General features: G+C 50.7%; 1 protein-coding gene across 3 annotated transcripts in view; it reads left to right on the forward strand.

Moving 5' to 3' along the window:
• SH3PXD2A (SH3 and PX domains 2A) overlaps positions 1 to 27,397 on the forward strand; it is a 258,622-nt gene that overhangs the window by 94,824 nt on the left and 136,401 nt on the right. For all 3 annotated transcript variants that reach the window (XM_055250078.2, XM_055250094.2, XM_055250086.2), the window contains exon 4: positions 24,638 to 24,714. In XM_055250078.2, coding sequence (XP_055106053.2) covers positions 24,638 to 24,714 — 77 coding nt within the window. The remainder of the gene's footprint in view (positions 1 to 24,637; positions 24,715 to 27,397) is intronic.

Here is a 27,397-nt window from a genome sequence, read left to right on the forward strand (position 1 = left end):
CTCACTCTGTTGCCCAGGCTGGAGTACAGTAGTACAGTCACAGCTCACTGCAGCCTCCACCTTGGAGGCTCAATCTGTCCTCCTGCCTCAGCCTCCAAAGTAGCTGAGACTACAGTTCCATGCCACCATGCCTGGCTAATTTTTGTATTTTTTTGTAGAGATGGGGTTTTATCGTGTTGCTTAGGCTGGTCTAGAACTCCTGGACTCAAGTGATCCACCTGCCTTGGCTTCCCAAAGTGTTGGGATTACAGGTGTGAGCCACTGCACTTGGCCTGGTTTACCCATATTTTTATACTTTGGGACTTCTCCTGTTCCTCCAAGTTCCGTAGGCTCAGAAGAATGCCTGCATATGCAGTGAGTTACTTTATAAGAGGGGAGCCTGCATCTTTTTATAATGGACGGTAAGCAAACCTGCCCTTTTGCTCTGAAGATAGACACTATCCTTAGTCCAAGACTATATGCAAACCTGCCATATGTCCCAGAGCAAGGCACTACCTCTGTCTTCTAAGGCTGTTTGCTGTGCAAGCACCTTTGAAAAGATGATCCAAAACAAAAAGCAGTTAGTGTCTTGTTTACAAGACATGTACAACAGCAGGAGGCCCATGGAGAATTGGCTCAGAAATGTGCCTTAGCTCTTTCTAAGGTCTCTTGCTTTTTGGAGGGGTGGGCAGAAATCAAGTTCCTTAGGACATTGGGCCAAGCATGGCGGGGTCACCAGCCTCTCAGGGCAGACTACTGTTTACTTGGAATTTTCTGCCTTGTTTTAGAAGACGATTGTGGAAAATCCATCTCCTGTTGCCCATCCTGGGATTGGAGTAGATTTCCTGTGTATCCCGAGTTTGCTGGCCCGAGGAGACTCCCTGAGAGGAAATGCTCATTACAACATGAAGTGGAGTGTGTAGCTGCTGATGTAAAAAGCAAACAACTGCGGCCGGGGACTGAGGGACTTCAGAAGCCAGGCAGTGGAGCAAAAAGAGCTGCACTCCCTCTGCAAAGGCTGTGCAAAGCCCCTCCCACTAGCAAGCCATCTGTGTCTCTGTGCTGGCTGGCACTGGGCCTCTGGGCTTCCAGAAAGCCCTTCATCCTAATAGCTGAGTTAGTCCCATGCATCGCTATCCATATCCCCAGGTTGATGAGTCATGGAGAAGTGAGATTGCTTAGGGAGAAAAGTGAATCTATAACCATAATCAAGGTAGGCGTTGCCAGCCTGCAGACAGCCTTGTGACCTTACGAGCTGAGAGGTATATTTTTAGTCGGCAGGCATGCTTGCTTCTTTTGTACTGACTCGCCAGTTTATGTAACGGCCCCATAATGAAGAGGCAGTTAGTTTGGAGCCACAGTGCAGAGGGTGCTGGGTGAATTGCAAGCATGTTCTCCGGGGCCTTCCTCTCTCAGCCCCCAGAGCCCTGTGCAGCAGATCCGGTATTTGTTCCAGCATAGAAGGAAGCAGGGGGAAGGGATGTCTTTAGCTAGAGCTGGTCTGTGGCCCCCTCCCTGGGCTGTAGGTGTCTGTGTGTGTCTCCACCAGGCGCCAGCTGAGAAAGCCCTTCCTGGAGGGCCCTGGATGCTATGAGGGAGGACGTGGCCCAGAGATTTCACCAGACTGCAACCCCCAAGGGAGAAAGGTTGAGAAGTTTCTGGGCCCCACAGGTGACCTGGGATGTCAGGAAAAGCCAAACTATGTGATAGAGAAGGAAAAATAGAGCCTGTTGGTAATTCTGGGGTTTAAAAAGGTCAACAAGATTATAGGCCTGAGAGGCACCATGAGCCATCTTAAACGCAGCTTTCCTCCAACCTCCACTGGAGGTATTTTGTCTTCTCTTGCTGTAATTACTGTTTCCCATCCCCAAAAATCAGTCTCCCACTCTGTAATCTGGACGGGCAGTTCTCAGGGCCTGCTGTCAGCAGCTGACTCTGAACACAGCGTGGAATAGCTACATTCATTCCTTTCTATCACAGATATTTACTGAACACATACTGTGTGCCAGCTGTGGTCATGGGTGATATGACTGAGAACAAAGTAGGCCTGGTTGTGGTTCTCAGGAAGTTTACCTTCCAGTGTGGGAGTCAGAAAGAAGACAAATAGATGAGCAATTTCCAAGAGTGATGAGTGCTAGAAGGAAAAATAACCAGGTCATGTGGCAGGTGCTACAGTTCAAGACATCTGAGATTAGATAGTCACGAAGGGCTTCTTTGCAGAGGTAGCATCTCCACCGAGTAGGTTGGGATCATCAGGGCCCAGGGGTGCCAGGCTTGGGGGGACAGCAAGAGCAGTAACCTTAGTGGGACCACCGGTATATGTTTGAAGAACAGTAAGAAGCGTGTGGAATAGTGAGGAGTGCTGAGTCACGCAGAGACAGCTGGCAGACAGGACTTGTGGAGCTAAGACACTCCAGAGTGGCTCCACCTGTGTGTCTGTGAGCTGTGCCATCTGGCCCAGCCACACAGACTCCAGGCTCTGTTGCATCATCTGTCAAATGGGTTGATCATGGTTTGGTGACATCGCAAGCAGTTAATGCATGGAAAGCGCTGTGTGGCGTGCAACGGGAGAGGACTGGTGCTGCAAGCCTGTCTGTGCTCGTGATGGCTTTGCGCAGAACACAGATGTGGGATCTCCTTTGCCCTTCCCACTCTGTGCTGAGTCAGCTCTTCCCACTACGGCCCAGGCCGCAGCCCAGGCACAGCCTCACTTCCTCAAGTTCTTTCCTGGCCTGTGGTAACTTGCGAGGCGTCAAGGAGCTTGTTTCTAAAGAGCAGATGACCCAGATAGCTGATCTGGGATGAAAGGTGGGGACCCGGCCTCTGATCACATGGCAGTAGTGTTACTGTCACTACCTTCCAGACTCTGAGCTGCAGACCCTCCAGGTCTTGCAGGGAGTAACAAGCTTTGCAGGTGTCAGCCACACAAGGGCCTTTTTTACTTTTGAAATGTAGATCAGTCTCTCAAGCCCTTCCCCCATGACATCCCCACATTCCAAGACCAGGAAAAGAGCCAGGCCACCTTGTTACAACTTGCTGTGTGCCTTCCCAATCATTCTAGAAGGGAATCAGCTCCTGAACACCTACCCCAAACCCTCCGTCCTGGATGGATTGTATCCTAGGTATCTTCCCCAGGAACTTTCTGATCTGGGCAGAAAAGCCTGTCTCTTTTCATGGTCTCAGTCAGTCTCTGTCATCTAAGGTGCAGAAAATGCACCCGGGCCTGGGTCTCCAGAGTCCTGGATTCTAGTGCACCCCATGCTAATCACCATGGCACAAAATTGAAGAAGTTAAATTTGAGCAATCAGGGATCACCTTGCTTGTTGGCAAAGTCACCAGAAAGTGACAGGCATGATTTCAGGGCTCGGTGACACTCCTGTCCTTTAGCCTCCAATCCCTCCCCCTGGAAAGACATCCTTTCCTTACCTGATGCCTAAATGTCCTTTTACAAGGTTGGATCCTTTCCCTCCATGCTGAGAGAGCACAGTTTTACCCTGGTGTCCCCAGGGTTGGTGCTTCCAGCCAACTCATACTCCAGCATAGATGGCTGACTGGATGGTTACTGAGACCAGGGTTGATAGAGGTGAGAGGGCAAGTGGGCAGCTGAGGCTAGAGACAGAATAAGGTGCTAGTCCTCAAAGGCTTGTGTGGAGTCTGGAGAAGGGGCTGATGGGAGCTTGCGTGGATCAGAGGAGACCAGCTGGGGTCCTGGAGAGGCAGGTGAGGGGGCAAAGTTGACTTGGCCTAGGCTGGGCCCTGGGTGGAGGGAAGTAGACTGAGGTCTGTCTTAGAAGAACAGCCAAGAGGCCATGCTGATGGATTGAAGGTGGTGGGGTGGGGTTGAGGATGACTGCCCGCAGCTCTGCCTGGGCAGCCCTGGCCAAGATGGCAGAAGGAGCTTTTCACCGCACCACCACTCCCCACTCCGGCCTGTGGGCTGCATCCGTGGGGGTGAAGGGAAAGGACTTCCTCCCTCCTTCCTGAGGTGGCCGAAGCCTTTGGAGCATATGAAAGGTGCTTTGTGGTGGGCAGCCTCCCTCCCCAGGAGCCTCTGGGCACTGGGCACTCTGGTTTCCGGGTCCAGGTTTCACTGGGGGGTCGGGAGGTGCAGCAGGGGCTGGTGGTGGTGGTGGAGGGAAACACCGAGGCGCATTGAGAGGGATCTCCGGCCCCCAACAACTTCTTAGGAGGTGAGGGGCACTGGAGGAGATAAATCCCCACAGTGTCCCTGGCCTAATCCCCCACACTGCCCTCCTGGGTCACTCCAACTGGACCAGGCCCAAGGACAAAGCCCCAAGCCAGAGCTCTTCTCTGGCAGGGACTTCGCTGGCTCTAGGCATCGCCTGTGTGAACTGAACTGATGTATCATTCATCCAGGGCTGCTTGGCACCCAGCAGTCCCATCGTTCTGGGCGCTGAAAATACCTCCTCCCCCTTCACCTCCACAGTTCCCAGGACTGATGTCCACTGAGGAGGCCCCAGGATGCCAGGCTGCCCAGCCTCCAGACCACAGTTGGCCCCAGGGGACTGGCATGGCCTGAAGATGGAGCCTGTTCATCTGAATGTACCTTCAGAAGGGAAGGGAGGAGGCAAATATGGAGGGTGAGGGTTGGCTGGCAGCCTCGCCTTTCTCTACTTGTCAGGGACAGGGTGGCCTGGCGACACCCCTACAGGCTTCGACTGTCAAGATCGAAGCTCATGTGAAGGAAAGGGGCTAGGTTTCTGTTTCTCCCCAGGCCCAAACAGGAGAAGCCAGATTTCGCCTTAGTGAGGACACATTTGGGTGGATCTCAGAGAGAACTTCCAGGGATAGGAAGAACTTCTCAGGGGGCAGGGGGTGGGTTCTGAGCACTGGCTTTGGGCTCCTGCAGATCTGGGTTCATACCTGGGCTTTCTACTTGGTGCTGCTTGCCTGAACCAAAACTCTGCTGTTTTCCGTGGCTGAGATGAGTAGCTATTATACTTCCACACTGGAGGACTTACAGCCAGACAAACCTGGGGTTCAAATCCCAACTCAGCAGGCTCAGCATGCTGTCTCACATCTGTAGTCCCAGCTACTCAGGGGGCAGAGGCAGGAGGATTGCTCGAGCTCAAGAGTTCGAGACCAGTCTGGGCAACATAGTGAGACCCTGTTGCAAAAAATAAAAGTTAAAATAAATCCCAACTTAGCCTCTTCATAGTTGTGTGACTCTGGGCCAGTTTTAATCAGTTTAATTCTGAACCTCCATCATAATCCCCATCTCTGAAATCCCTCCCAGGGTTATTGAGAGCATCAAATGAAATGTCGTCTGAAAAGCACAAAGTAAGCCCTCAGCACATGATTGTGATTTGGTGATTTTTAGTATCAGGTCCCCAACAAAATTGTGAGCTGTCTCTGGGATGGTTTGAATGCAGCCTCCTAGAATCCCTTCCAAGAGTGAGGTCTCTTCTCAGGAGTGTCGTCCCACAGCCTTGTGTGTTTTAAGGATTGCTGTTCAAAATGTGGTCCTCAGATCAGCAGCGTGGCCATCATCTGGGAGCTTGTTGGAAATGCAGACACTTGACCTCCCCCAAGACCTGTAAGTCACTGTCTGCATTTTAACATGCACAGGTGATTTGTATGCACCGTAAAGTTGGAGAAGCAATGTTTTAAGGTCCATCAGAGCCCTTCTACAGGAGGTCTACTGTGTCTTTAGGGCTCTCTTGGTGCTTGGTTACGTTCAGTTCATTCATGTAATACAAACAACTGAGCCTGCAATGAATCCATTTCTGACTCAAAGTAGAGGTGCATGGGGAGACAAAGATTTACAGAGGTAACTTGGTGAGGACTGGTTTCTTGGCCTCACATCCTTACATAAACATGAGCTGCCTGCCTGTTTCTGGTATTCTGTGGGAGGGAGTCATGAGTAACAGCCCTCTCTCCCCATCACTAGCCCAACCAGGAGGATGCTCAGGTCCCAACCACACGCCCTCATCAGATATAGATCAGAACATTCTGTCTCCCCTCCCTTCCAAGATGGGGTGAAGTTTTGGGCCAAGGAGATTGCTAAGGTTTTTATTTTAGAATTTCCCTGATTGGAGATGGGCAAGACTGGCTTATGAACTCTCTGTGGTTTTGAAGATAGGGTGGCATGAGAACGTCTAAAGCCTATGTCTGGAGTTATGTCGTACTATTAGGATGGAAAACAGGCTCTTGTAAGATGTCTCTGGAAAAAGTTAAGTCAACAAAATAAAGTGAAGCCAAGCATGGTGGCACACTCCTGTGCCAGCTACTCGGGAGGCTGAGGTGGGAGGATCACTTGAGCCCAGGAGTTTGAGGTTACAGCGAACTATGATCATGCCACTGCACTCCATCCTGGGTGACAGAGTGCAACCCTGTCTCTAAACAAAATTGGTTTTAATTTCAAAAAAGAAAAAAAAGTGAAATTTGAAAGGAGCATATTTTGCTCTTCTATATAAAATAACCATTGCAGACCTAAGCTTCAAAGTAAAGGAGCCAGGGAGGAGAGTTGAGATGAGTGAGTGACTGGTAATTTGTTGGCCAGGTAATTCTTCTCTGATTGGCACATTTTTTACTCCTGGCCTCTTGTTTCTGACCTGAAAGACAAATTAACCAGTTTAATAGTTGGTAGTTGGTGAAGATGGCTTAAGTAAGACCTATGTGGTCTTGGTTACCAGAAAAACTTGTTGGTGAAAGAGAGGGTGGAGCAGCTGTTCACGATGTGAGCCCAGTGGTCCAGAGATAACAATTCGTTGCATTGGCTGTAGGGAAAAAGTTGCAAACAGCTTTCTAAGGAACTTTGTGTGAAGCCTGGAACTTTAACAAATTAAACTATCATAAATGAGAGAGAATGTCTGCTTAAAGATTATAGCTACTACTTATTAAGCATATACTTCTGCCAGATACTGTGCAAAGGATTCATGTGCTTATGTTATCTCATTTAATGACAAGTCTACTTGACACATGAAGACTCACAGGCTAGAAGGGGTGCATGACTTACCCAAGGCCACTCAACTAGTAAGAGGCAGAGCTGGGATTCAGACCCAGTTCCCTCCACTTCCAAGCCCAAGCTCTTGATAACTATTCTTTTTTTGTTTGTTTGTTTGTTTGTGATGGGGTCTTGCTCTGTCGCCCAGGCTGGAGTGCAGTGGGACAATCTCGGCTCACTGCAACCTCTGCCTCCTGGGTTCAAGCAATTCTCCTGCCTCAGCCTCCCAAGTAGCTAGGATTACAGGCGCCCACCACTATGCCTGGCTAATTTTTTTTTTTTTTTTGGTAGAGACAGGGTTTCACCATGTCGGCCAGGCTGATCTCAAACTCTTGACCTGAAGTGATCTGCCCACCTTGGCCTCCCAGAGTGCTGGGATTACAGGCGTGAGTCACTGCACCCAGCCTTTGACCACTATTCTTTATGTCCTTGCCACAGAGTGGGATTGACCAAAGATGTACTGTCTGGGGATTAACAGTTAAGATTTGGTATAAAATGGTGGGTATGTTGCCTGCATCAGGGTGTTTGCATATCTTTAAACCTTGTTTCAAGTATTATCTCATTTAAAGATATATCTATACATATTAGAGGTTGATCAATGTTGTCCTATTATTTAATAAAGTATTACATTATTATGGTGAAAGTTTTAGCTGGGTTACATTATTTTCTCAGTCACCTTTCACTTAATCTATCAACTGCTACCAGCCACCTAGTGGCAGATGCTGGAATTGCAGGCATAGTGTCCAGAAGGAAATAATTGAATTCTGGAAAGCTGGCTTTGGAAACCCAAACGTATGAAGTAACTATATAATGATAATCATCACAGATATTATTTCCTAAACCACGATTCAACAGAGTACTGAAAACAAGGAAGAAAGATGTCCCACTTTACTGTTATGTTTCTATGTGACACTAAAACTGGGAAGTTTTCCTTTGAGGCACCAAATAGAACCTTAGGAAAAGGAACTCTGGGCCTGGGGTCTGCTTTGCTGTCCCGTTTCTTTTGCTTTGCATGACAGCAGTTTCTCCAACATTAGGGTGTTATTCTGTGCATTGTAATAGATTTGTATTTATTAGTTCAGAATCCCCCATAAGGATAAGTCACAGCCCTTCTCTGAGCCTGAGTTCCTTCATCTGTGAAATACAAGGATTGGACTTGATGCTGTCTAGGTTTTCTCATAGTCCCAACATTTAGTGATCTAATAGCTATTAAGACCAAAGGAATAAATGCCTAATAATGGAATATCATGCAAAGGGGAAAACATTTTAGGAGAACAGGAGTCCTCTAGGCCTGCCTCAAATCCCACTGTACTAGCAGAACGTGGCTGCCTCTGTATAAGGCCAGCCTTGTGCCCTTCCCTCTCCCCTGTTCCACTCCTCCATTTCCTTTGGAAGGCAGAGAAAGCCCCCTTGTCCTGAATGTTTCCCTGCAAAGGGCTCCTGCTGAAAGACTGCATACACAGCCAAGACTTTGACCTTCACCTTTGCCCCTCACTGACTTGGTGAAAAAGAGTTCTTATCCTCCCCTCTCTAGGTTTGGCAGGCGGGGAATCAGCTAGGGTTAGTAGGAATTCAATGAAAATATAAATAGAAACGTGGTCTATAAATAACAGTGCCCCAAAATATCAGGAGGCATGAATACCGGCTGGGCAGCAGACAGTCACAGATCACGAGGGCCTGACAGGGAGTGCGGGTTATTCGGTTGCTTTGGTGTCTCTTGGGATGCTTCCAACTTGCCAGTGGGCTTGGAGAAACCCTCTCTCTTTCTGGACTCTAGAAACACCCTCTTTGTTGCCTCTCTTGCACCCATCTCTAGCTAAACCTTCCCTAACACTGCCTGGAATTAGATCTGGTGTTTAATCCCAGCAGTATGTGACTTGGGGAAATTCAGAAGATACTTCTGAGCTTTAGTTTTTTCATCTGTGCCCATGAGGATTTTTAAAGCTGGAGATTTTGAAGAGCAAGAACTGTTTCTCATTTTATCTTGGTTAACAGGGTGGAACCTAAGGCCAGATTGCCTGGATTCAGATCCCCATAGTGCTCCTTAGTAGTTGTTTGGCCTTGGAAAAGTTACTTAACCTCTCTGTGCTTCAATTTCCTTGTTAAATGGGAAGAATAATGGTATCTATATTGTTGGGCTGCTGTGAAGAATAAGTTAGTTAATATTTGTAAAGTGCTTAAAATAGTGTCTGGCACATAGTAGACATATATAAATATTTATTAAGCAAGGAAACAAATCTATATATCCCCTGTGCCTACAGCGTTACCTGGTATGTAGTAGCTGCTCAATACATGTGTAGCATGAATGGCTGAATGACCTATCTATCTTGCAGTCTACAAAAGTCATTCAATAAGATCATGCATGAATTCTTTCTAAGCCACAAAGTTCTATACAAATGAAAGTGGGAATATTATTCTTACCTAATAGGGTGACAGTTTGACAAGGGTTAAAGGCACACTCCCTTATTACCCTCATTCATCTTCTCTGCCTTGCATACTCTGCATTCTGTTGGTCTGGGGGAAATGCCTGTTGCTGAGACAGCTCAGTGGTAGAAAAAGTCCGTTTCCCGCTGCGGTGTTCTGCGGCAGTGCCAGCCTCTCTGCGTGGCCTAGCAGTGCCCTACCCTTCTGAGCATTAGGCCCTTGTTGTCGGTAGTGCTGACAAAATTGTTCACAGGCAAAGCAAAGCAAGCTCTTAAGCAGACAATTGGCTGTGTCGCATTTTGCTATATACAGATTTTAAATATAAATAAAAGAAACAAAAAAAAGCCCGTGCCCCTCAACAAAGCAACCTGAATGGACAAGGCAGAAAGAGCATTGACCCAGGAGTCAGGTGCTGGGTTCTAGGCTCAGGCCTGCCTCAGCTTGTGTGTAGGATGGGGACCATCCCATCAGCTCTCTGAGCCTCCCCAGGTCTGGAAGGTATTAGATTCTCTCAGTAATTCTCAGCCTCAGAGGTACATGAGAATCACTCAGGGGGCTCATGAAAAAGGCAGACTCTCGCCCTGTCCATCCCGTTCCACTTCAATTCAGGGTGTCTGGGCAAATTTTAAGAACTTCATTCGTTACCAATGTTCCAAATGTCTCTGATTCAGGTAACACAGGGACCCTGTCCTCCCAAGAGGAGTGCTAGGCCTTGTAGTAGTTAACTGGGTAACAAATCATCCCCCAAAATCAGCAGCTTAAAACGACAATCAAAGGCCAGGCACGGTGGCTCATGCCTATAATCCCAGCACATTTGTAGGCCAGGGTGGGAGGATCACTTGAGCCTGGGAGTTCGAGACCAGCCTGGGCAACATAGAGACCCTCATCTCTACAAGAAATATTTAAAAATTAGCCGGGCATGGCGTCATGCACCTATGGTCCCAGCTACTTGGGAGGCTGAGGTGGGAGGATCACTTAAGCTCGGAGGTCGAGGCTACAGTGAGCCAAAATTGCGCTACTGCACTCCAGCCTGGGCGACATAGCGAGACTCTGTCTCCAAACAACAACAATAAAAATTTATTATCTCAGCATAGTCTATATGGGCCAGGAATTCAGGAACTGCTTAACTGGATGGTTCTGAGTCAGAATCTCTCATGAGGTTGTAGTCGAGATTCAGCTGAAGGCTTGACTGCAGTTAGAGGACCCACTTGCAAGACGGCTTGCTCGTCTCGCTGGCAGACTGGCGCTGGCTGCTGGCAGAGGCCTCAGCTCCTTGCCACATGGATCTCCACAGTGCTGCTTCAGCATCCTTACGACATGGAAGCTGGCTTCCCTCAGCATACGTATCTGAGAAAGAGATGAGGAAGGCAGTTACAACGTTTTTATAATCTAGCCTTGTAAGTCATATGATTATTCCCACAATATCCAATTGCTTCCACAGGTCAGCCCTGGTTAGTATGGGAGGGGGGACCACAAGGCAAGAGTCACTGGGGCCATCTTGGAGGCTGACTTCCACAGGCTCCTTTGAGTCCTCAGTTCTATGAAACACTGTTAGTGGATGGCGGCTCTTGTTGTTGGGTTAGGATGTGTAGAAATTGGAGGCAGGAAAGACAGCCGAGTTGGAGACCCTAGCAGATGTAGCCTGGAAGCACAGAAGCACAGAAGCTTACAGGCTATGTTTGCTAGGCTGTCTGTAAGCCAGAACCATGCTGCCAGGTCAGGTGCCCTTTGAGTTCAACCTGGTCACTGAGTTGCTAACAGAAGGTGGGCAAAGCGTGACCCTCTCAGAGCTTAGCTTTGACTTCAGAAGGTGAGGAGGCTGGACAAGATGGCCTCTGGGGTCACCTGGTCTTCACCCCTGTGTTCCACGTGGTCTGTGGTGTGAGTTTACGTTGTATGTGCCCAGCCAGGGACCAGGCCCAGGCTGCTCCCCGAGCTCCTGAGATGTGAGGAAGGCTGGGTGCAGTGGCTCACACCTGTAATCCCAGCACTTTGGGAGGCCAAGGCCGGTGGATCACCTGAGGTCAGGAGTTCGAAACCAGCCAGGCCAACATAGTGAAACCCCATCTCTACTAAGAATACAAAAATTAGCCAGGTGTGGTGGCATGCGCCTGTTGTACCAGCTACTTGGGAGGCAACAAGAGCTAGACTCCGTCTCAAAAAAAAAAAAAAAAAAAAAAAGAAAGACTTCAGGAAGAAGGGCTTCGGGCAGGGTCTGAAGGTTCTGGTGTCCTCTCAGCATGAACATTATGGTCCTCTGCCTTGGAGGTCCAGGAACTCAGGCATTTCTGCATATGCAACTGTAGTGGCTTCAGTGTGCTCTGTGTGGCCATTCAGTCTCTTTGGCACCTTTCATAACCCCACCCCAGGGACCTCCCAGCATGCGTCCTAATGCACGTACCCACTGGACTCCCTTCAGCCTCTCAGATGTGCCTGTCTCTTCAGTCTCTGGGCCTCTGCTCAGACTCTCCCTCTACCTGGAACACTTCCCGCTCCCCTTTGCCTGTCTCACTCTCACCACTTCCTCAGACCTGTCTCCCTCCTGCGTGTGCCTATGACAGCCGACACATCACAGCGCAGTGCCCACACACAGTATCCTTTGCGAGGGCAGGGACCGTCACCATCACACCCCAGCCCCCAGCACAGTACCAGCATTTGGGAGGGAGTGAATGGGTGTTGCGTGTTGGCCCTTCTTTCGGGGATGGGGTAGGGTTGAGATGTACCCCGTCAGGAAAGCTGGCCACAGGTTGCACAGCCCGGGGCTCGGGGAAAGGAAGGAAGATAGCAGAATCATTAGGAGCCTAGGCACGTTCAGTCTGCCCAAAGAAAGAGACTGTGACACACCCACTCCCAGCTCCACCACTTCCTCAATTTGCAGCCTTGGGCGGGGCACTCAACTTTTCTTACCTTCAGTTTACTCATCTGTAAAGTGAGAATAACAACAGCACCCAGTACGTAGCTCAGAGGTTGTTATGAGGATCAACTGTCATAATAAATATAAAGTACATGGCACAGGGCTTAGCACATACCAAGTGCTCAATGAATGTTACGTCCTCTTAATATTACTATCACCATCCTTGCAGGAGAGGTGTGGAACCACAGAAAATGCTGGTGGGAGGTTGATGAAGAGAGTTGACCGTCTGGGCTCAGTTTTGCCAACAGAACCAAAGCTCAAGAAAAGCAGGCTTCGGGACAGGCGCAGAGCTCAAAACCTGTAATCTCAGCACTTTGGGAGGCTGAAGTGGGTAGATTGCTTGAGCCCAGGAGTTCAAGACCAACCTAGGCAACATAGTGAGACCTCATCTCTACAAAAATAATAAATAAATAAGTAAAATGAAAGCAGGCTTTGGTGGACAGTGTCGATCCCAAGAGAGCCAAGCAAACTCCCCTGTGGCTGGCCTGGCCAGGCCCGTGGTTTTGGGCCCTTTACCGACAGGCCTCTGCTTCCTGTGGCTTTTCCTCAGTCTCAGAGCCTCAGAAGTGAGTGGGCGTCTTTCAGCATCATCACTGCGACCCAGGACTTCCATCCGCCTGCCCCATAGCCTCCTCATCTGGCTGGGCCATTCTGCAGTGTCTCTCTGAGCCCCAGAGGCCTTGTGCCCCTCGCCCAGCCCCCCACACTATGGACCATGCCACAGGGAGAGGCTGCCGGGAAGCTCTGCCCAGCGTCCCACCGTCTTTCCTGAGGGCAGCCTCCCCTGGAGGGAGGAGCCGAGGCTGCACAGGCTGAATGGGGCCCTTTATTCCCGGCTCCCACAGGGAGGGTGCAGAGCCACTGCCCACCACGCCCACCACACCCACGCCCACATGGAGGGGGTGCAGCTTGGCCCTGATGCCGGCCTCTGAGCTCACCACACTCTGGCCGCACTCTGTCTGGATCCTAGAGGGCGAATCCACCCCTCTCCCCAGCCCTGGCTGAAGCTGCCGTCCCTAATGTGTGAGGTGAGCTGTATTTGCTAGTCCACCAGGGGTCTGGGGGTGTGTAAATGAGAGACAGCCTAGAGCAAGCCAGTGTGAACACACACTCACACTCACTCACCGTTCAGCAAGTCGTGGTCGGGGTCCCTGTGTGCCAGTCCTTGTGCTGGGCCCTGAGGATACGTTCGTGAGCTTCACTGGCCACAGGAAGCTTGCATTCTGTCCTGAGGGAATGCTGTAAAGAGGCAAGTTCAGAAGATCGTTATCAATGGTGGCAGATTCTGGGAGGGAACAACGGAGGCAGGAGAGAGAGGGCATATGGCCACCAAAGGCTTCCCAATAGGGGTGCAAAGCAATGGCTGGGCAAAGGACAGCAGGAACAGTGCTCCAGGAACAGGGACAGCGAGCACGCAGGCCCTGAGGTGGGGAAGAGCAGGATGTGTCTGTGGCGTGGGCGGAGTGACAGGAGATGGGCGGGCGGAGAGAGAGGTAGGAGCCGAATCCTGCCCGGCTGCAGAAGGGAGTTTGGATTTTATCCTCAGTGCCCTGGGCAGTCACTGAAAGGCTTAAGCAAGGGTTATGGTTTGAGAATATTATTTTGAGGCCAGGCGCAGTGGCTGACATCTGTAATCCCAGTACTCTAGGAGGATCGCTTGAGCCCAGGAGTTCAAAACCAGCCTGGGCTACATGGTGAAACCCAGTTTCTACAAAAAAATACAAAAAATTAGCCTGGTGTGGCGGCACACGCCTGTAATCCCAGCTACTCCGGAGGCTGAAGTGGGAAAATCACTTGAACCCAGGAGGCGGAGATTGCAGTGAGCCGAGATCACTCCCCTGCACTCCAGCCTGGGCAACTGAGCAAGACCCTGTCTCAATAAATAAATAAATAAAAATAAAAAAGAAAGAAATGGTTCTGGTCCCACTGCTCTAGAATGCTGCTCAAAAAGACTTCCATTCCATTTGGTTCAGCAAAGATGTATTAGTCCCTCCATGGGCCCGGGACTAGGTGCTTTATCATTAGCAGACACCCATAAAATCCCAGGTGACCCACCTGGGGTGAGGGAGAGAAAGATACTGTTCCCTTCAGCCTGGCTCTGCTTGCTGGGTATGGGAACCTCCGAACCAGAATTTGGGAGATCGTTCTTCCCTCCAAGGTGCACTGATGCTTTCTGCAAGCAAGCCGTGGCTGCAGGAGGGTGAAGGCTTCACTCTGTCATGAACCCCAGTGGGCTTTTGCAAGTGTGTTTCCCTGGGCGTGTGGGAGAGGGAGTGGGGAGTGCTGGAGCGGGGAGACACACCTGTGTGAGTTACCCTAGAATGGCCCTAGGGGGTGGGTGGAATGAACAATTGGCCTCCTCGCCATTGTGTCATGTCCTCTGCCCTCTGAGTTGGGCCTCCGAGAAACGGAAGCTGTGTGGGAGACACAGATGTGTTTATGGGATGGGTGAATCAGGAAGGGCAGCCACAGGCTGAGGGGAGCTCATGTTTGGCCTTGGTGGGAAGCCAGGTGGATGGACTGGGTGCCTGGGAAATGCTTCTGGTACTTGGATTCCACGTGGCCAGCAAGGAGACAGGCAGGGCCCATCCCACCCCATCCCACCTCCTTGACCTGGAAGTGTCAACTCATAAGAGATCCCATTTGTTCACCATTTGCCATGGGCTGGGCTCCATGCTAAATGCTTTTACAGACTCATTCACTGGCTGCTCACAATAGTCCTTTGTGTTAGACATTACTGCCCCCCATTTTGTAGTCTGAGGAAACTGGGATTCGAATAGGTTATGACTCATCCCCTGTCACATAACAGTAACTGGCAGAGCCGGATGTACCAGTCAGGACTCTCTTGATGACAAGAAATAGACCCATGTCAATCTGGCTTAAGAAAAAAGGGGAAACTTATTGGTTCACATAACTGAAAACCAAGAGTAATGGTTTCAGTTATAGCTGGATCTAGGGGACCAAATCTGTGTCTCTTAAGCCCTCAGCTTTGCTCTCGTTTCTGTTGACTTAATTCTCTGATAGGCTTCCCCCAGGTGGTAACAGAGATACATAAAGATGCTTCCTAGCAGCTTGGGGCTTGGCATTTATGAGTTAGCAGCTGTAGAGAGAGAACACGTCTCTTCCTGGTAGTTCCAGCAATAGTCCCAGGCTGATTCCCACTGGACCAACATGGGTTGCATGCCCATGGCTGGACTGTACTGACTGATCAGCCCCAGAGTTTGGGATGGGATCAGCCCCACTGAAATCCCATGGACTGAGAATGAAGGAGGGATTGTTTCCCAAAAGAAAATCAGGGCACTGTAATAATTAAAAGCTGGCAGGCAAAACCTACCAAATGCCTACCATGCTAGACTTCAAGCCAGAGGCAGCGTCTTGGCTCTAAAGAGAGATTCATGGGAGCCAGAACTCAGGGCATGGCATCAGTATGCCTCCGGCTACTGACCTTCGCCATGGGGATTGTGTCTTTCTGGAACCTGCATGTGCCCACAGCTTCCAGCCTCAGTATCTAGGCCTCACTCCTGCCTTCCCCCAGCCCAAGTAAATGGCAACAAAGCCAGATGTTGCAAGGGAAGAAGGAAGGATTGGGTGTCAGGGTGTGATCTGAGCCAGTGGCAAGGCTGTAGACTCTGGGGATGTCATCTCAGCTGCACCAGAAGCTGGAGGCAGCCCAGCAGGGGAGCAGGTGACCTGCAGTCCCCAGGCTGCAGAGGGTCAGAGGTGACGTGAGTTTCAGGGGCAGCACTTAAAAAGACAAGCAGGGGCTGGGCACGGTGGCTCATGCCTGTAATCCCAGCACTTTGGGAGGCTGAGGCGGGCGGATCACCTGAGGTCGGGAGTTCAAGACCAGCCTGATCAACATGGAGAAACCCCGTCTCTACTAAAAATACAAAATTAGCCAAGTGTGGTGGTACATGCCTGTAATCCCAGCTACTAGGGAGGCTGAGGCAGGAGAATCGCTTCAACCCGGGAGGCGGAGTTTGCAGTGAGCAGAGATTGTGCCATTGCACTCCAGCCTGGGCAACAAGAGTGAAACTCCATCTCAAAAAAAAGACAAGCAGGGGCCTGCCCATCAGCCGCTCCCACCCTAGCCTAGGCAGGGCTAACCCAGGTGAAAGCTGGGTGGCCCCATGGTCAGGAAACAGCTGAACATCAACAGCAGGGCCAGCTTTCAGGAAGATAGGGGAGCCAATAGAGGCTATTCTGCCATTCTTCTCCCCTGCCCATTATGTCCTCTTCCATCAAGGCCTCTCTGCTCTGTGCTCTCTTCCCTAGCGAGACCCTGTTATTGAGTGAGAAGCTGCTGCCGGCTCATACTTAGGTGTGAATGGTTAATAAGGCTCACTGTACCATTCTCCAGGGAGAAGTTTATATATCTTGACCAAAATCTTAAAGAAACTAAATTCTGATTCTGCAATCTCAGGCATCAAAGAAGTAGATTGTGAGTTTGTTTGTTTTTAGAGTTGGCTATTCTTAGAGCCCAGGGCATACCCTCTTGGTGTCTGCTTGCTTTAAACCATCAAAAGTCCCAGCCTGGGCCAGCTGCAGTGGCTCAGGCCTATAATCTCAGCCCTTTGGGAGGCTGAGGCAAGAAGATCACTTAAGACCAGGAGTTCGGGACCAGCCTGGGCAACATAACAAGACCCCATCGCTATAAAAATGTAGCCAGGTGTTGTATGCACCTGTTACTTGGGAGGCTGAGGTGGGAGGATCGCTTAAGCCCAGGAGTTCAAGGCTGCAGTGAGCCATGATAGAGCCACTGCACTCCAGCCTGGGTGGCAGATGGGATCCTCTCTCAAAAACAAACAAAAAAAGAGTCCCAGTCTGCTTCTCCTTGGATCAGCTTGGATCACCGAGCCTCAGTGACTCGGTGAGTTGGGGGTTGGTAACAGCCTCTCTGAAATCAAACAGATTTAGAATGAAAGAGGGGTCGTTTGTGTTTTATTTTTCATGGTGAAGAAAGCCCCATTAGTGGAATCATGGTTGTATTCTCTCTGCCCTCCCCTGCCCTTCATTTAAGAGCTTCTGTCTTCATCAGTCTGTCAGCAGACAGCACGGATGGAGGCGCCTGGTGAGGGCAGCTGGACATGGGGTCCTTGGCTGGTCCAGCCCACTTTGCACAGGGACCTGGTCAGGTCTCAGGACCCCAGAGAGCTGTGGGAGTAGGAAACTTAACCTCTCCTTCTTCCTCCCACATGCATTGCCTGTGTCTTATCACCTCACGAGCATGCATGTCACCCTTGTTGGGGGAGGGAGGTTCCCTCTAGGAATCCTCACATCTTCTTTCCTCCAGTTCATCTGGGAAATCTGTTTGTCTCTTCTCTCCTAGGTGTCACATCAGCCCTCAGAGCCAGGGAAGGACCCGCCCCCACCCCCCATTCCCTTGGCTTCAGGTCCCCACAGCTTACCTCTCTCCTCTCAGGCTCAGAGACTCCGGAGCTGCTCTGTCCAGACACTCCCCTGTCCCCCACAAGGGCTTCAGGCTGCACTCACATCCATTTCACCCAGCGCCATGCCAGACATTTCCGGGGATTCAGGGAGTAGAGAAACCACCCCTGTCCTCAGGGCCACTGAAATCCACTTAGGGATATAAGGCCCTGTCAGGTGACTGGTATGCCCTGTGACTCTCCCATAACCACCCTGTGGTAGGTTGAGTAACGGCTCCCAAAAAGGTATATCCAAGTCCTAACCCTTAAAACCCGTGAATCTGGCCTTATTTGGAGAAAGGGTCTTTGCAGATGTAATCAAAGATCTTGAAATTAGATCATCCTGGATATAGGGTGGGCACTAAACTCAGCGACAGGTGTTCTTATAAGAGAAAGGCAGAAGGAGATGTGAGACAAGGCATGGGGCGGGAAGGCCATGTAAAAACCGAGACAGAGATCAGAGTGATGCTGCCAGGAGCCAAGAGATGCCTGAGCCCTCAGAAGCGAGAAGAGGTGCAGAAGAACTCTCCCTGATGCCTCCAGAGGGAGCGTGACCCTGCTGGCACCTTGATTTCAGACTTCTGACCTCCAGAACTGGCAGAGAATACATTCCTGGATTGTTGTTTGTTTTGAGACAGTCTCACTGTGTCACCCAGGCTGGAGTACAGTGGCATGATCACGACTCAGTGCGGCCTCAACCCCCCAGGCTCAAGCGATCCCCCCACCTCAGCCTCCTGAGTAGCTGGATCACAGGCGTGCGCCACCATGCCCGGCTGATTTTTTTTTAGCATTTTGTAGAGACAAGGTATCACTATGTTGCCTAGTCTGGTCTGGAACTCCTGAGCTCAAGCGATCCTCCAGCCTCGGCCTCCCAAACAGCTGGGATTACAGGCATGAGCCTCCATGGTCTGCCAAATTCCTGTTATTTTAAGCCACTGGGTTTGTGGTAATTTGTGCCAGCAGCCTTAGGTGACAACTGCCTCCCACCTTCCTTTCTGTTCTCAGACCCATTTAGAAGGGCAGGAGGGCTGTCCTTGGAGCACAAGGCCTCTGCACTGTGCGGTCTGTGGGCTCCAGGCCCGCCTGTGCTCTCCCCTGTTTCTTAGGCAAGTCTCCCTCGACAGCCTGGGCTCTCTGGGCTGCATCGAGGGGAGGAGGTTGTGAGCTTCTGTATCCTTGGAGGCCAGGGTGGCTGGGAGGAGCTGGCCCTCCCTGAGCCCAAGGGGCTGCTGACCCTGTTGCTATAAATCAGGGGACCCCTTGAGAAGATGAGAGGGGGTCCTGAGGAGGGTGGCTTCCTGACAAATTCTCTAGGACAGCAGGGGAGAGAGGGCCAGAGTGGGGTGACTGCCAGAGGGCCCTAGAGGTTGGCAAGGAAGGGCGAGACAAGCATTCAAGGAAGGCTTCATGGGGGAGGGAGCATAGAACTGTGCCTTAAGGACAGAATGAGTGTTAAGTAGGCAGGCCCAAGGGCACTTAGAATAAAACCAAACTCTTTTCTGTGGCTGCAGGCTCCTCTCTTTTCTGTCTTCCATCATGTCCAGTTCCTTCTGCCCCAGGGCCTTGGCTGTTATAGTTCCCTCTGGCCAAGCCCGCTTGTTCCAGAGCTTTGCACAGCTGCTCTTTCTCCTCCTTGAAGGCTCCATTGAAGCCCAGAGAAGCTTCCTTGACCATTCTCTGAATTCTCCTTCCCTCCAGGCACCCCTCTTCACATTACCGTGTGTTATTATCTTTGTAGAGGTGGGGGAAGACCTGGAAGTGTAACCAAATTACTCACTAGGTATGAAAATGTGTACTGCCTTCTTCTCGTGCCCACTCCCTTCCCAATTGGAAGGTAAACTCCTGAGAGCAAGGCCCTCATCTGTCTGGTTCACTGCAATGCTCCTAGCACCTGGAACAGAGCCCAGCACAGCAGGCCTCCATCAAGACAGTGCTGGGTGGATCAAGGGAAGGAAGGAAGGAAAGAAGGAAAGGCAGGGGGAATTCTTCCAAGAATGAATGGCGTTCCAGGTGGCAGAAAGACAGGGAAGAAGGAGTTGTACATGCATGCATAGACACTGTAAGTGTGAAGAGGAGAGGCTGCCAGGAATACATCAGTCTGCTCAGACCAGAAGGGGTCCCGAGGCCAGCCCTCTCTTATGGCTCCTATAATCAGTGCCCTCTTATTACCTCTACAAATGGGTCCTAGTTCATGGAGGTAGCTACCAAACTCTTCATGGCTGGGTGGGGATCCTGGCCAGTGGTACTGTGTCTGGTGATTCTACTTGTCAGGGCCCTAGGCCCTGACTCTCATGGGAGTCCATCCCATAGGTACCACTTTCCCAAGAAAAGCCCTGGAGGCTGTGGTTGGTTTGGGGGTTTAACTGTTCTCATCTCCCTTCACATGCAGAATAAAATCCAAAGTCCTCACGGTGGCTCTCAAGGCTTGACATGATCCAAGTGCAAAGATTATGGCTCCCCTCCACTCTCTAAGCTTTAAAACCCCAGGTTGAAATCCCAGCTCAGCCACTAGATACCTGTGTGACTTTGGACGGGTCCTTCAACCTTTCTGAGCTGCCATCTCCTCTGGGACAAAATGGGCCTGGTTAAAGTACTTGCTTCAAGGTTGTTGCGAGGATGAAGGGAGGGAATTCAGCGAAAAGCTCTTAGTGTGCACCAGGTGTGTGCTGAGCACTTAGCTACCATTAACCCTTTCCTTCCTCCTCTGCCCACTAATGTCCCCACTGTAAATCAATCTTAGGGCTTCCAGAGGGAGCAGGCCTCCGATGAGCACACAGCAGTCCCAGTGGAGAAGGGACCTGTTTCAGGGTCACACAGCCAGCCTGTGGCCCGGGTAGGACTTGAACTCAGGACTCCTACTGGAGGTCCCCACTCCTTCGCTGGTCTCACCCCAGCCCAGCCCGGAATGGCAGGAAGAAGGACCTCCAGTTACTGCTTAGAGGTCGCAGCTGCACAGCCTCTTCTCCTCTTTCAGGACTGAGTTAATCCTGATGAGTTAGGTCTGTTTCATGCCCCGCGCAATCTTCCTTGCGATGCTCATCAGATTCCTAGGGCGGCATCTGGATGGCTTCGAAGACTCTGGCAGAAGCTGAGCCCCGCCGTCAACGGGCTGCACTACGTTTACAAGAGGCCTTTAATGCCCTGTGGTCCTGGCTTCCTTAATGGGGATTTTCCTCCCCCTCCTTTTTCTCTCCCCCTTTTTATATGGTCACCGGTTTGGCTTTCAGAGTGTGGTTTGGATTCCTAACAGAGAAGTCAAGACCGGAGAATCCCTTCCAGGCCCTCCCTCCCTCTCTTCCTCCCTCTCTCCCCCACTGGCCAATTGTGCCAAAGCCCTGGGAAAAGAAAACGTTGCTCCTGTCAGGATTTCAGCGGGAAAGAGGGAAGCCCCGTTGCGCTTCCAAAAACTCAGCTGGGAATTGGCTTGTGCAGAAATTCTCCTCTGACCTTGCAAGTGAGCAGCAGATCCAGGAGCCTGGTGGGGAGGACTGGGCAGCCCCAGGCACAGTGGCCTGGTGGCCTCACTCAGAGTACAGGCTGGAGGGCAGGGCGGGGTCCTGTGCTTGGGGCCAGCATGGGGAGGAGTCAGGAGCACCCTCTCACCTACCTCCCCACCCCAACCTATCCCTCCCTTCTCTGGATCTCCTACACCTGTGGAGGCCTCAGTGCTCCTTAACTAGTTTTTAAAATGAGTTCTTCCCAGCACTTTGGGAGGCCAAGGCGGGCGGATCATCTGAGGTCAGGAGTTCGTGACCAGCCTGACCAACATGGAGAAACCCCATCTCTACTAAAAATACAAAATCAGCCGGGCGTGGTGGCGCATGCCTGTAAGCCCAGCTACTCGGGAGGCTGAAGTAGGAGAATTGCTTGAACCCGGGAGGCAGAGGTTGCAGTGAGCCGAGATCATGCCATTGCACTCCAGCCTGGACAACAAAAGCGAAACTCTGTCTCAAAAAAAAAAAGAGTTCTGTCTGCAACTAGGACAGGAATGATCTAAGCCTCAGCCAGAGCTTTGGCTAACCTTGAGATTGGGGGCTGGGAGAGGGACCCCATTTATCTTCCCATCTCCCTGCTTTCTTTTTTGTCCCCCAACAGGATGAGAAAGGGCGGGAGTGCATTTTTGGAGGCTGAGGCCCTGCTCCATGCAGGTTTGTGGGCCCTCCCCCACCCTCCTGTGGTCCCCCTGGGTTTCCTCTGTATCTCAGACGGTCCTTCAGGGTCCTGCTCATACGGCTGGACTGCTGGTGTCACTGGGTCTGGGCATCCCTCAGCTGCCTTCATTAAAAAGGCCCAGGATTCCAGCCCCAGGACCACCCATCTTCTTGGCAGTCCTGAGCTCAGGTCTCCTCATGTTTTTATTTTTACACAGCCTCCCCTGGCCTCACACACGTAGCCTATGGCATGCGAGCAATCAAGCGACAGGCAACCAAAAAAGGGTAGGAGGCAAAGAGGCAAGGAATACCGAATCTGTGACATCTTCCCCCAAGGAACAGCGGCGTCGCCAGTGTCTGGATAAATCACGTTTTATCTCCTTTTGAGAGGAATGCAGGGCAGAGCGGCTTCATCTTGGTGATGTCGTCTGTCTGCACAGCGTTGTCCATCTGACAGGGAGATGGCCCGGCTCTCTGGCTTCAGAGAAAAGACGACGAAGGAGAGCTTGAGCAAGAGTCCAGGAGAGGAACAAGAATGACCCAGCAAGCACTTATTGAGCATCTGCTAAATGCAAAGCCTAGTGCTCCATGGAGTGTGGGGGCAGACAGGAGGGGTGAGCTGCAGAGCCATCATGGAGAGATGAGAGATATCCACGGGAAGCAGGTCACATGCAATAGGACGCAGTCACACGTTCCACTGTCTGACTTCAGCAGGGCTGGCGACCAATGCTTGTGGTGACAGGGAAGTCAGGGGTGGCTGCAGCTGTGGTTTTCATGGCCCCTGGGTCCCCTGTCTGTTCACTTCTGCCTACCAAAGGCTGCTCACCGGAGCCACTGGGGCCCTCTACCTCAGGGCTTTGTCTAGCCATGGGCACACACTCAGCCAGACGTGCTGGAGTTAACGCCTGCGGAGGCAGCCCTCAGTGACAAACAGGGAGTTGGTGGGTACATCCCCAGCCTCCACATGTCAGGTACATTCTCTGCCATCTCCTGGAGCCCCCCAGCAGAATTGAGCTCTAGTTGCCCACCATGACTAACTGGCCTGATAACACTTCCGTCCCCTCCCTGCCCTTACTGTCCCACTCTCCTAATGATATTTCCTGGGATCGCCTCCAAAACAAGTCAAATCCCTGTTTCTGGGGCTGCGTCTGGGGGAATAATCTAAATCAAGGCGATGGCTTCTCTGAGTACTTCACTCGGACCAGAAGCAGCTGGTGTGGATTCATGTGCAGTCTACATGTCTGCTCACATGCAATGGAAATGATCTAAATTGGGTCTCCTTTAATTCAAGTTATGGAAAACCATCTTCAACTCATTTAAATGAAAAAGAAAATGGTATTGTTTTATGTAACTGAAAAGTACCAGGTGGACCCTGGTTTAGAAACAGCTACCGACATCCAGCTGCTGAAATGATGTCAAAGAGTTCTGTCTCTCCCTCTCTCTACTTGGCTTTTCAATCACTCAAGAAGCTTTTACCAAGCACCTGTCTTGTGCCAGCCACTCTTCCTTTCTCTCATTCCATTTGCTTCTCAGGCCACTAGAGGTGCCAGGCTTTCATCCTGCCAGCTTAGCAACTGCGGGAAAAAGCAGTCTCAGGGCTGACTCTCATTGGCCCCGATTGGGTCCCTCCCCATCACTGAGCCAATCACTGTGACTCTGGCTGACTAGGCTGCATCCTGTGGCTACCTTTGTTGCTAGGGGGTGTGGCTAGACTTACTGACACCACAAGGACTGGGAGTGGAAGATGCCTTTTCCAGAGGGAAATTAGGTAGACTGAGGCAACAGATGCCCGTTACAGCTACAGGTGAGCTCTTCATCATGTGCCAAGCTCATGGGCCCCGAAATGAGTCACAAGTGCTATAACTCACAGCAGAATGTGGCAGGTAGCCTAGGAATGGACAGCGAGTTGTGGATGTTCTGGAAAGAGGGACATTACTCCCAGCTCAGCCAATCAAGGAAGGCCTTCTGAAAAGGGGGCTTTGGCCCTAGACATTGACAGCCACCTAGCAGAGAAGTCAGTTGTGTAAGACCTTGAACGTCAAGGCAAGGAGTTCAGATTCTAAATTTCTCAGACTAAAAAGGACTTATGTATTGATGCATTCATTATGATTGAATGTGGCCAGCTTGGGAGAGCCAGCTGGGAAGGTCTGAGGGGCTGGCATTTCCTGTAAGCCTTGCCCATACCTGTAGAGGGGTGTCCCAGCCCAGCTGGCAGCAGCCCATATGGCTGGAGGCTGTATGTGCAGCGAGGCCAGGGAAGAGTCAGGCTGGGACAGCCATGCTTCCCTTGGTATTGCCCTGTGCCCGCCCTGGAAGGAGCCACCCACCTAAACTAAGAATAGGAATTCCTGCCCAGCTGGCAAGAACGAATGCCGATTTCTCAAGGAGGGATTGGCCTGAAAACAAAGCGTAGCATGTGGGCTGGGCTCTACTTTGTGTTGATTTGCAAGGTCACTTGAGAGCCGCACCCACTCCGGGCATTCATTGATCCTGCCATTAGATCCAGGCGAGGTGGCCTGGTCAAGTCGCTCATTGAATCCCAAGATGGCAGCCTCCAGGGTTCCTCAACCACCAGAGAGGTCCTGGGCTCTCAGCCTAGGGTGCCTCCTGCCCTCCAGGAAAGGTGACTGTTTCTCTCTTGTTTCCTTGACCGTGGACAGGGGTGGTGGCAGGTAGTGCTGGACTAAGATGCTGAGAAGCCAAGGGAGAGGGGAATGAGAAGGTCTCTGTGGCAGTTTTAGCCAGAATCCCCCACTCATGAGCATCTCTCTTCCAGGCAAGATCCTCTTCCGCAGAAGCCACATCCGGGATGTAGCTGTGAAGAGACTGAAGCCTATCGATGAATACTGCCGGGTGAGAGTGTGTCTGGGGCTGGGGAAGGGGCTCGGGGAGGGCCTCAGGGAGGGGAGGGGCCCATTTGCCTGAGTGTCCATCTGTGAAGAAAGGTTGCTGTACAGAACCATCCCGAGGCCTGGTGTTTCCTGGCCAGAGGGGTGGGTATGGGATCACCCCGTAGCTGGGCCACCCTCTGGGACCCAAGGACCTCGGGTTCACAGCTAAGCTTCTGTGCCTGTCAGGATATAGCCATGTTTACAAAACACTGTTTTAAGTCACTTCCTCTGGGATGTGAACTGAGCTCGGGAGCTAAGTCAAAGAGCCTCCTTCTGAAGGGCTGCTTGCTTCTCTATGTGAAATTTTGCTGGACATAGAAGAACTATTTCTTTGAACTCCTGTTGGGATGTTGTTGGGATCAGTTCAATAGCATCAGCATTTGTTTATTCACCTAAATCTGGGTAACTACAAATGTTCATATACACATCTTTACAGATGCAGGTGTTCACACAAACACACACGCACATGCACATTAACACAGCCAGTGCCAAAGAGCAGGCAGGAGAAGGACAGCAGTGTCATGAGCCAGAGCCCACCTGTCTGTCTTTGATTAGAGCCCAGCGCTCCTGCAGAGAGCATGAGTGGCTACCAGGGGATGAGCGGCCCTCAGTTTCCTCGGCACATGGCCTCTGGAGGACCAGACTTCCCGGGTTGGAAGCCCTGACTAATTTCATGAACTTGGGCAAGTTACTGAACTTCCCTGAGCCTCTATTTCCACATCCGTCCAATGGGGAGGAGAACACACAGGGTGCCTCCACACGGTGGTCATGAGGATGGAATGAGCTAGCACATTGTAAGGCAACAGCACAGCGTCTGGCTCAGAGGAAGCATTCAGCAGATGCTTTTGTTATTATTTTTACAAAGGGCAAACAATTTGTATTAAATAAACAAGCAAATGAATAAACTTTATTTTTTTTTAATTTTATTTATTTATTTTGATGAGACAAAGTCTTGCTCTGTGGCCCAGGCTGGAGTGCAGTGGCACCATCTCGGCTCACTGTAACCTCCACCTCCTGAGTTCAAGCAATTCTCGTGCCTCAGCCTGCCGAGTAACTGGGATTATAGGAGCGTGCCACCATGCCTGGCTAATTTTTGTATTTTTAGTAGAGATGTGTTTTTGCCATGTTGGCCAGGCTGGTCTCAAACTCCTGGCCTCAAGTGATCTGCCTGCCTTGGCCTCCCAAAGTGCTGGGATTACAGGCGTGAGCCACTGCACCCAGCCATGTTTTTAACATGTTTTTGAGACAGGGTCTCGTTCTGTTGCCCAGGCTGGTGAAAAGGCTTTATTAAAAGCAAATAAAAAGTTAAAAAGCAAATAAAAAATAAAAACAAGCAAATAAAGCAAACACAAAATAATTTAATGTTTCTACTGGGCACCATTGGCTTTAATAGAGCTGGAATTTCGTAGTTAAATGAAACCCACTGTGGTTCCTGACTCAGAAATCTTGAGAAGATGTGGTATAATGTGTTATAATGTGGCAAATGAGGCATAAAATTTCACAAGTGCTGGTATTAGAGTATCAGAAGGAGAAGAGCTGGAGTTGAATCCCGGTGCCTACTTACTAGCTACGTGACCTTGGGCAAGCTGCTTTGCCTCTTTGAGCCCTAGTTTCCTCATCTGTAAAATGAATATAAAAACACTATCTCACATGGGAGCTGAGTAGGGAGAATGTATATCACAGTGTCCTCATACAGAGCTGTTGCAGGAGGAGCACTTGAGGCCAGGAGTTCGAGACCAGCCTGGGCAACATAACGAGACCTCATCTCTCCAAAAAAAAGTTTAAAATTAGCCAGGCGTGGTAGCACACACCTGTAGTTGAGGTGAGAGGACTGATTGAGTCAGGAGGTCAAGGCTACAGTGAGCTATGATCACGCCACAGCACTCTAGCCTGGGTAACAGGGAACGATCCTGTCCCTAAAAAAATAAAATAAATAAAAAATGTTTAAGAACCAACTTGCTAAATTTATTAACTGGCATTCCCAAGCCTATAGGAAGAAAAGACAATGTAGTCTTCATTAAACTGAAGTTTGAATTTCGTGACTGTGAACATTATACTTGGGTCACATGTTCTGCCTTATTTTAAAAGGATGCCCCAGTGCTGGATTCCCTTAAGCTAGTAACTTCTCTTCTTTAGACCAATATTCATTTTTCTCTTTAATGGGCATTCACTGTTTCTGGTTAAATTGATGGCTGTAGCCTGAGCTTTTATTTCTCTTTTTTCGTTTCTGAAGAAGTTAAATAAATGGGCAAAGCTAATGCAGGAGGGGGCATAGGGCGGGAGTAAGGCTTTTCCAGCTGGGATTTATAGCTCAGATTAGCCAGCCCAAGGCATCTGCAGTTGGGCTCCGTGGAAATGCTGTCTGCTGGGTCATCCGGAGGAGGAAGTGATAGCATCTTATCTCCTAGGATCAGGCTTTGAACAGGACTCCTGATTCAGAGGGGCTCTGGAGCTCCAGTGTGCCACAGGTAGCTGGGGGAGCCATGGAAGTGGGGTCTGCAAGAGGAGGGGCCTCCTAACCTGATTAGCACAGATGGAAACTGCCCAGAGCCAGACAAGGAATGGGGCCATGGGCCCAGCAAGCAGACAGCCATCTATCTCACAGGCGGTGATTTACTCTGAGAATGGCGGGGGTGGGGCAGTAC

This window comes from Symphalangus syndactylus, chromosome 2, assembly GCF_028878055.3.
Source record: "Symphalangus syndactylus isolate Jambi chromosome 2, NHGRI_mSymSyn1-v2.1_pri, whole genome shotgun sequence".
NCBI lineage: Eukaryota > Metazoa > Chordata > Mammalia > Primates > Hylobatidae > Symphalangus > Symphalangus syndactylus.